The sequence below is a fragment of the Taurulus bubalis genome (assembly GCF_910589615.1).
Source record: "Taurulus bubalis genome assembly, chromosome: 1".
Lineage (NCBI taxonomy): Eukaryota > Metazoa > Chordata > Actinopteri > Perciformes > Cottidae > Taurulus > Taurulus bubalis.
This window is the reverse complement of record NC_136589.1, coordinates 42,999,186-43,009,594: the sequence shown is the minus strand read 5'-3', so window position 1 is coordinate 43,009,594 and position 10,409 is coordinate 42,999,186. Positions and strand designations below refer to the sequence as shown.

General features: G+C 43.3%; 1 protein-coding gene across 1 annotated transcript in view; it reads left to right on the top strand.

The window, feature by feature from the left end:
- The window catches only part of LOC306732768 (double-stranded RNA-specific editase B2-like), a gene marked incomplete at both ends in the record, with an annotated part of 50,175 nt that overhangs the window by 36,468 nt on the left and 3,298 nt on the right, over positions 1–10,409 (top strand). The window contains 6 exons of the mRNA XM_079213928.1: positions 2,114–2,200; positions 3,511–4,403; positions 6,341–6,461; positions 6,877–7,045; positions 9,096–9,274; positions 10,179–10,332. Coding sequence (XP_079070054.1) covers positions 2,114–2,200; positions 3,511–4,403; positions 6,341–6,461; positions 6,877–7,045; positions 9,096–9,274; positions 10,179–10,332 — 1,603 coding nt within the window. The remainder of the gene's footprint in view (positions 1–2,113; positions 2,201–3,510; positions 4,404–6,340; positions 6,462–6,876; positions 7,046–9,095; positions 9,275–10,178; positions 10,333–10,409) is intronic.

Below are 10,409 nucleotides of genomic sequence, written 5' to 3'. Positions count from 1 at the left end.
CAAAGCTCCAGTCTTTGAAAATTTTGAGGAAGATTCAAACATGCGTGGGAAGACCCAATTAATAACCCAATTGGAGATATCTAAAGATAAAACACTTTTGATGGAGACGTCTTCTCATTTAAACACCAGGAAAGTAAATGATGTAATAAGAAAGGGTTAAGGAAATCTAATTAAATAGGAAAATAATGAACCGAACATCTTCTATTACAGATAGTATTACTGATAGTGAAGCAGTCGGTCGAGACATTTTTCAAAATGTTTCCTTTTTTCTTTGCCCTTGAGGAATGACAGTCCACATTACAAGTAAATGGAACTGCTTGCCATTAATTACGCTTAGCAAATGAGATTATCAATAGCTGTCAAACCACACACACACACAAACACATACACTGGACAGGGTGAGGGTGCTTCTCGCTTCCCCCCGCCATGCCTAATTTCATTATTCTATTAAAAAAGGTTCATTAGCAGCGGCTGGATGGAGACTCTTTGCTTCTGTGGTTTGATAAACACAAGCGCTGTGAAATATGAAGCTATGCAAACTGTGGCAATCAGTTGAGGATCCCGCCGACAACGAGGGTGTTCTATCACGGCATCGAACCTGGTACCAAACGCGAGTCGAGTCAAGTCGGGCAGAGCCGTACCATGCACAGCTTTCCGATAGGCTCCCTAGATATTACCCCTAACACTCGTTAAGTGCCCTGGGCCAACATCGAAAGCAGTGAATTCATTAATAGTTGAATTGTTCATTCAATGCAAGAAATGCCAAAAAAAACATAACTTGAAGTGTTCTGGTATTACATAACATCACTAAACTACCATCATTTGTTACTACAAATCATAAACCAAAAAGTGTTTCCATTTCTTGACCGTCAAATAACCTGTGTTGCACAACAGCAGCTGCATTTTCATCTCTAAATTGCTGCACAACCCCCTATTTTGTGCACAGATTTGCTTTTGGCGAAGATTAAAGGTAGTTTTAGAAAATAATTTGTCATGTTGCAACCTGGTTAACCTCTACTTCAATCAAGTGTTAAGTCTACTACTGCAATTCACAAATGGGCTTGAGGTTCATAAAGTGTGGTTTAAACGAGAGAGCGTGTTTTACAAGCGATTGGGAAAGAGGGAAGTGAAAAAAAAAGTGTGGGAAGGTGTAAAGGGCTCAGCCGGTGTAACGCAAAGACAAACACGGTTATTATCTTTTTCAACCCCAAAATAAATGGCCCCATTAGCTGTGATGGTGCAGGTCATTAAAACACCTCCAACCTCCAACCTGTCGCTGCCTTCAGAAGCTCCGGACTCACATCATTACATTCACTTCCCGTCTCACAGCTCTCGCTCATATCAACCCGCCACTTAATGGCATCACACGCCTAATATAACTTCAAGGTGCAAGGTTAATGCAGAAGAGTTTAGTGTGCACTCTTCATTATTGTAATGACTTTCTGTTTGCATCCCAGTGCCCTACAGTATCACCAGTGATACAAAATAAATAAAAAATTTGCCAAACGGACAGTAAAATTACCCAGCAGAAGAGCATGCATCTTATAGTGACTGTTTCAGAAGTCATTTAATTTTCAAAAGCAATATCCGTATTTTACCGTTTCAGTGAGATTCATCATATTTTGATTAATACATTTTACAGATTTATGTTAGTTTTTACAGAGTAGTTAGTAATTAAAATGTTTCCTTTAAACTTAAAGGGAAAATAAAATTCATAATCTGTCCCAAAATGCTCCAGAATGTGTCTAGAAACAATTGTGACTGGTATACCAGTACTTTAAAATTACGAAGACACCTTTCAATTATCCCGGCTGGCTCCTTTCTGTTTGTTTTCACTTTCTTTCAGTGGGAACCCTTATGGCCGTCCAGGCCTCACAAATTACATTCGCGCTATCACCTCAGTCCATTTCATTACTTTTATAGTTGGGACTGAATATAAAACGACGCAGTAAAAAGGTTCAGAATCGTGACTGTAACTGGGATCGTTTCACGAACACAAAAATGTCACAGATGAGCTTTAAAAATCTATATCAGTAAACAGTAGAAAGATGCAGTTAAATACTGCATCTTTCTGCGTCACATGATTTCATATGTTTTTGGTGCTGTTTTCCAGAACGAGGCAATGTATTATCGACGCTCATCAGTCCCATAAGACACTGGGACACTGGAGCATCATCAGCTGAGGACGCAGAGAATTCAAGTAAATATTGTTCCTCCTTGTACTTAGAAAGAAAAAAAAAGTTTAATGGCCAGCTACCATGTACTCGGACATCAGAGGGGTCAAGTAGCCAACACATTGGGAAAATTAAATGAAATATTGAAATGATGTTGATTATTTTGTATAACTTTTATTACATTCACTCTTTCATCTTTCTTTCTGTAAGTTTCCAGTTTGGACTCACTCAAGGATGGTAATCAATTAATGCGTTTAGAAATGGCCTGCGGTCACATGAATTGTGTGTGTTTTTTTTAATTAGGTTTAGGCAACAAAACCACTTAGTTAGGTCTTGGAAAAACATCATGATGTTAGGTACATGATGTACTAACAACAGAACCACAACCATAAAACCATCAAACACTGGTTCAAAGTCCTAGATTTGTTGTACCGATGCCCCTCAAACCCAACCACTAGTATTGTTTTTTTTGGAGGGATATTAAAAACTACGTCACTTGCTCTGACTGTTGCTTTGTCACGCAGATGCATTTCATTTGTGTGTCCACCGTGAATACGAATCTTACCATCAGCATTATTTCCACGTAAAAAACTAATAATTCTGTGTACACAAAACACAAATTGATTGCATTTTGTGACTTTCGCGACCTGCCACGATACTGGGCAGCAGAAAGGAGGCAGCAGAAGCTACGCCTTGATTTAATCAAGAAGCTTACGAGCTTTAGTCCAACAAAACAGCAAGCGCGGACCCAATTGGACTAGAACTCAAAATAGAAATGATTACAAACCGCCAGAACAAAAGGAACTGGGTTGGTAGAAGTAGTAACGGGTTCATGGGGAAGTGGGGACAGGTGAGCAGAAGGTCTGGTGGCTTCAGGGCTGAGGGGACAGGTAATCAGGGCGGGGCAGACAATTACACATAGGGCAAGGAATTAAAACCAGACAGAACGCAAAAGAAAGAGTAAACCTAAAAAAATCATAAAATATCTTTAAAAAAATGCAACACAGCCCAGTTTTCACAGAAAAAGTCAGAGGGCATTATTGTAGCATCGGTCTGTCAGGTGGTCGGTCCAGACTGAAATAAATGGATTGCCTTACATTCATGGTTTCCTCGAGATGATTCCCAATTACTTTAGTGATCTGCTGACTTTTCCTCCAGTGGCAAGTTTTAGTTTGTGTGTTTACATGCATTCAAGTAACCTAGTTCAACCCGTTCTCCCACCCCAAAGCATCAAATAACGTAGACTCTTCCTCTGGTTCTGTACATGTGGGCCCACTGACGCAAAATGCATTGCATGCGTTTATTTTTTCCCGTCTTGATTTCGATTTGCCGACAGGTACAAGCAGTCTGGAGGTGAAAGAGAACCTAGATGATAAAAGCCAGGTGGACTGTGACCGGCTACGAAAGTACCATCCATCAGCGTTTTGCACGACTTTCCCCAAACGTGGACCGATAGCCCTGAAGAGGAAGCGGCCGCTGGCGGATGGAAAAGACCGGCTGCTCTACCAAAGCCACTCGGCCTGTAAAAGAGCAGCCTGGGCTGTGGCTCGGAAGAACGCTCTTGTGCAACTGAACGAGTTGCGGCCCGGTCTGCGGTACGAGATCCTGTCGAAGACGGGCCCGCCGCACGCTCCGGTGTTCTCCGTGGGCGTCGAGGTCAACGGCTTCCGCTTCGAGGGCCGAGGGCCAACGAAAAAGCAGGCCAAGATGAGGGTCGCAGAGCTGGCCCTGCGGTCGTTCATCCAGTTCCCGAACGCCTCCCAGGCTCACGCCACGATGGGGAGCCTCACCGGTGCTGCTGCGGATTTTACAGCGGACGTCCCCGACTGTTTCCTCAGAGAGTTTGAGCTGCGTAAAAGCTGTGATCTACTGCACTGCAATACAAAAGATTTGTTTTCCAGCGTTTACAACCACAGGCAGCTTGTCCGACTCACACTGGACTTGTCCTCGAGTCATCCAAAAAGACTTTTAGAGCATCTCAGCCCGGTGGCGCTGCTCAACGAGCTGCGACCGGGACTCAGGTACATGTGCCTGACGGAGAGGGTCCACGGCAGGCCGATGAGGAGTTTCGTCATGGTGGTCCGGGTGGAGGGGAGGGTGTTTGAAGGGTGTGGTCACAGTAAAAGGTCGGCCAAGGACCAGGCAGCCGCGGCCGCCCTGCAGTCTATTTATAACGTGAGTCTGGGACCAGAGAGGAAAGTCCCGGGTCTCCAACATCAGCTACCTCAGGTGAGTAACTCAGTCTGCTTTTGCCGCATACATTTAAAGATGGGTTTTTGATTGACGGCTGCATTTGACAGCTATGTTTCAATATATTGCTCCTCTTTATGAAATGGTGCCTATTCTTTGTGTTGCTTTTTAATGACTATTTTTGTTGGTTACACTAAAAAACTAAAGTTAGGTTTTGGCAACAAAACAAACGTCAGATTTAGGCAACAAAACCAATGTCAGGTTAAGGCAACTAAATATCGTAAAGTTGAGGGAACAAAAACAATGTCAATTTAAGGCAAATACAATAATTTTAGGTAACAAAATCACAACTACAAACCCAAAAAGTGTCAAACAACGGCCTAGTGGTTCTGAGTCGGTTGGACCCATCAAACTCCCATCAAATATGTGCTGAAAGTCGTCTTTTTTTCGATGCCCCACCATAAGTGGTCTTTTTTTTGATATCCAATACTATGTCTCTTGCTCTGACCGTTGTATATAGTGAAGTGGATTAATTTAATTAATCTGTCCACCACAAAAAAAGGATCCTAATGTACTTTTCATTGTCATTGTTTTCATCATGAGCAACACAAAAATAACAACAACAGACAATTCGTGTCCACTTCCAAGAAACTAATAGACTGCCATGATACTGGGTTGAAATAAGACATATTAAAGACCTTTCAAAGGTAGGTCAGAATATAGGTCAAGATTTTAAAATCACCCACCTACAGCTTTTAGCCCGCTGATGTCATATTGCGGTTTAGACGTTGATACCTCCACAGTGGCTGAACAAAATTTTTACAATTCAAACTGACTTCAAATAGACATGATAATAAAACAGTTCTGCAGAAGTATTTGAAGACAAATGTCTGGTCACCATTAAGTATAGAGAGAGGACACAGACTTGGCACATCAGGAAGTGCCCTTCATTTGTTAAAGACAGAGTTCCCTCACTGAATTCACCCCTTATCTCTGGAGTCTTGGAGCCAGTCCTCTAAATGCCCTGGATAAATGGGTCTGAAGTGCGCTGCACGCTACCAAATGGAGTGTGCCCCGCACATCAGAGCAGCCCTCATGTCCTGAGGCCTGAGAGCTGGATGGCGTCTTGTGTGCATCGTCCGTAGCATCCAAACAACTTCATTACGTCTCTGAGCCTCGGAGAAGTGTCCCTCGATGTCTTTTGTCTGTCGTGCTTTATGAATACGAGAAGATCCGTCTCCCGGAATCGGCTGCACGGAGCCGAAGAGGGCGGCTGAGCGTGGCTAATGCAAAACCACGCCGCTATCCAAATATGCAAAGGAAGGTACGGAGGCAGACGTGTGGATACTTTATTAAACCCTGAAGGGATTCGATGAGAGGAGAATGCAAGAGGCCACATTTTGCCTGGAGAAAAACAAACATGTCGATGCTGTGAATATGAACAAAAAGGTGATTGTGCCACTCATTTCAGCTGACACGCCGAAACCCCTTCAATATGAACTGCCTGTCGGGCGGCGTGACGCATTAATGAACGTTATTACAGCACATTAGGGATGTAGGAGGAGCGGCAGCAGACCGAAGAGATGGAGGTGGAGCGGGAAGGCGGTGTGAAGAGCATAATAATCCCACAGATAATTGTTTAACACACTCATTACACACGACCTTGTGCCACCGTCAATCCAGAGAAACATTGAGCCAGAGAGTCTCTCTCCCAAAACAAAATCGCCTGCTCCTCCAAGATCGGTTGAGACGTTAAAGGTACAATAGTAAGAATAGTTAATGATAGTTAATAGCATGAAGAGTTTACATTCTATAAAAACAAACAGTAGTTTTAGGCAACAAAACAATTGATACTTCCTGTTGACATCCACCAACGAATTCAGAAGAGAGGAAGATAGAACGATAAAGAAAGAGGACATGTCCGATGTGGACCCTCCACACTTGAAACTCTGTGAACAACATTTCTTCTTCTGCAGTTCTTCGCAGAGTCGATCTTCCACCTGGTTGGAGAGAAATACTCCGAACTGACGGACGGCCACTCCTCTACCTCCTCGTACGCCCGTCACAAAGTCCTGGCAGCGGTCGTAATGACCAGAGGTGAGTGGTGGAGACGTGAAGGTCAACACTCTTAGAGAGAAGGAGAGAGAGAGAGAGAGAGAGAGAGAGAGAGAGAGAGAATTGTATAGAAACTAATGTCAAAACAATTCAAAAGGTATCCCATCTTTAAACTTTTTCAGCTCAAATTCAAAGAAAAAGATCTAAATGAAACCATCCAAAGGGCCTCTCGCATGAAAAATGCAGCGCTACAATTCAAATAAACGAGTAGCCTTAAATGACCCTGCGGATCCAGAGAGGTCATCCTCTTCACCGTCCCGTGGATCTTTGACGAGGCGTTGGACACTTTTCATCGGCTCGTCTCAGGCTGTTGGCGTCTCGTTTGAATCACGCCGAATGTCTCCAGACATCTGAGCCGACTTGTTTAACCCACAATCTCTTCGGTTTCCTGCTTTAGGATTTGACCTCGGGTCAGCGCAGGTCGTGTCTCTGGCCACGGGGACCAAGTGTCTGGACTCGGACAACGCCGGCGACCGCGGCGGTACGCTCAGCGACTGCCACGCCGAAGTCCTCAGCCGGAGGGCGCTGGTTCGATTCCTGTATGCCCAGCTGGAGCTGCTGCTCTGGTACCCAAAACAAGTTTTTCTTTGTTGTCTGGCCTTGGTTAGGAATTTGACTTCAATGTTGTTGTTTTTTTAAGAGCTTAAATATAAAGCACAAGGCTGGCGTAATTCAGTTTTTCTCTTATTGTCAATAAATCCCAAATGTCTAACTTCCCTACCTTGTTTGTTTCTCTGATCCAAACACATTTATTAATCTGTAAAGAAAAAAGGCCTCACACATACAGTTTGATTTGTAAAAGAAAGCTCAGTAATTTCCTAAAACATCTGATCACTTTACTTTTTATCAAACAAACAGGAGGATATAGAGCATTTGTTGGGGGACTACTTTCAGCGGCAGATTTATCCACGTTTTGGTGCTCCAGTTCAGTGATTGTCAACCACTGTGCCGTGGCACACTAGTGAGCCATTAAAGAGATCCTCAGGTATGCCGAGGGAAAATGTCCAATTTCACTTAATTGGTCCAAAAAAATATTATTTAGTTACCGCAAAAGATTTTACATTGTTGAGCATCTGAGCCTGCAATATAGTGGCTGGCAGAGTAATATAGAACAGGTCTACACCTTGTTCTGTTATTAAACAAACTAAACGGCCGTATGTTATTGATCGTATCTACGTACATGACAGCTAGTCATTTCTGGGTCGCGTTACAACTCTTCTCTGCTCTCTGTGTCGCACATGGAGGAGTATCGCCCCGATGCGATGCACACAGGTGAGACACAGCGGACAGAGAGAGAGACAAGCGGCGAAAAATATGTTGTGTGCTTTTCACAATGGGATTTGCTGCTGAAGCTATCACTATTTTAAGCTATGAGCTATCACGTTTAAAGCCCAACAGTTCATGCATTTGCAGGTCAAGACAAACATCCAATAGTCTACAGCCTGCGTAGCTTCATCAATGATGTTTCTGACTTTGCATATCAAGAGGCTCTGGAAATATTCTTCCAAAAGCCCGAAAAACACACTGCAGTGATGAAGCTGAAGATGAAAATACATGAACACCATGTTTCCTTTAAGTCAGTATTTATTAAACTGGGGCGGTATTTATTACAGGTGGGGCGCAAGAGGAAATGCTGATTTTAAATCACCATTAATAGTTTACGCTTGCGCGACTCGCCGATTCTTGTCATTTCGCCAAAAGCCGATCTTTATGAGATCTCCGTGAGGTCGTCTTTTCTGCTGTTTCGTCTCTCAACATTGAGCATGAATTGAGGGCCGTATCAAATCTACAACCTCGTTTTAAAAAGATGTGTAGAGGAAAGCAGCTCACTGCAGCCACTAATGCTGATACAACCTGATGGAGTGCGTGTGTTCATGGTGAAGAAGGAACGTGTCACCCAGTGAGGCTGCCTGGTGTGTTTGTTAATGGAGCTCTTTGGCTCAGTGGAAGAAGAGATATCCGGCTGTGATACAATGCACTAGATGCATTCACTGCTGGCTCGGGTCTGGTGCAGCTGGGATTTCTTGAAAATAACAAAAACATCCAGACGTACACGTCGTTTCACGCAAAATATTTCTGCGTTTGTTTTGTTCTTACTGGTTTAAAGTGGGTGATGCTCTGTCGGTTAAAAGCTTACTTTAGCTTCTTAGCTGGACCAGAATTAGCAATGAGCTATTTGACTGTAGACCCTGTGCATGAAACAAGAGAACGACATCTCTGTTAATGTAAAAATACATTTACAAGACATGATACATATTAACTATACGATAACAACACCAAGGCAGCACAATTAAAACGGCAAGATGTATTATATGCCTGATGAGGTACGAGATTGTCTTCAGGTGTTTCAACTAATCATAATTTAAAAGTCAGATGACAGTTTCTTCTAATGTTTTGAGCTTTGACAATTAAACTCATTGTATGAGATGTTCCCAAAGCTTGTCAATAATTACAAACTGACAAGTGATAACTAATTAACAATTGAAAAGAAGCAGTTTCACCACAGGGATCAATACAGTTTCATCTACTTTGCAGTCAGCCTTTTGTCAGAAGTTGGTCTTGTTTCTTTCTTCTCTGTCTCATGTTGGACTTCTCTGTTGTCTTTCCTCTCCGAAGTGAGCCAGCAGACTGTGAGGAACAATCCATCTTTGTACCAAATAAAGGCGCTGGCGTTGGCGTTGGCGTTGGCGGCGGCGGTTTCCGACTGCAAGACGGCGTCCTCTTCCACATGTACGTCAGCTCGTCGCCGTGTGGAGACGCTCGACTCAACTGCCCCTACGAGACCACAGCGGCATGTGAGACCAACACGTTTAGACGACAAATCCACCATAAAACACTTGAGCTCTGTGAAAACATGAATTCATAAATGCCAGATACTTCTGGCTTCATTAAGCAGCTTAGTCTACGTTGAATGACTGAATAAAATGTCATCTTTTCAGCAGCTGCGTGAGAATCAAAAGAGTTACAAATCTGAGAGTGAGAGCTTTTGTCCAAAGCTGCCATTTTGCAGCGGAACACAACAGCTAGCCGGGAAAGATTCATAGGAAATAGACCGGAACACAATGCAGCAACAAGACAGTTTTTGTGGTGAATATGAACACAACAAGTTCACCAGTCTCTGGAAATCGCGAACATAAGGAGGCGCTTATATTTCCGTCCGAATCTTTGTAAAGGCATTTTGGTTGTGGGCAGGGTTATTGTGAGAAATTAGTTATAATTAACAAATATTAGCAGTGGTAGTAGAAGAGGGAAAGTGACTAAAAAAAACTAAAATAATTTACACTAATGCTAACAGCCCTGTGAGGCTATGTATAGGCAGGTATTTCGGCATGAATCAAAGTATCAGACACATTGACATTTTGACCTGCTGGTGGCGCTACGACAAAGAGGCGGATGGTCACCACATTTTTTTTACAAGTAATCGTGGGAAGGCCATAAAAAACTGTACCAAATGTCATTCCAATAGTTGTGCAAATATTTCACTCAGCAACAGCAAAACTGAAAGTTATGGTGGTGCTGGGTGCCAAAAGTCAGAGGAGTCAACCTCTGGAGAACATGAATGCATGGCATGAATTTCGACGTAATCTATCCGTTAATTATTAACATATTTCAGTCTGGATCAAAGTGTCGACCGGCCGTTGCTATCCCTAGAAAAAACAGTATTAGTCACCTTCTGTCTTCTGTTTCTTCTGGTGTCAGATCCCAGCAGGAGGTTCCACTGCCACCTCAGGGTGAAGGTGGACGGTGGTGAGGGGACGCTGCCCATCACAGCACGGAGAGCCAATCAGAACCGGGGCGGTGTGTCGTCGGGCAAACCTCTCGTCACCATGTCCTGCACTGACAAGATGGCAAAGTGAGTTTATAATCAGCCCTGGAAGGTGTGTTCTGATATTTAATCAAATATAATGGGTTTAGTTTGGGAGGCATTTC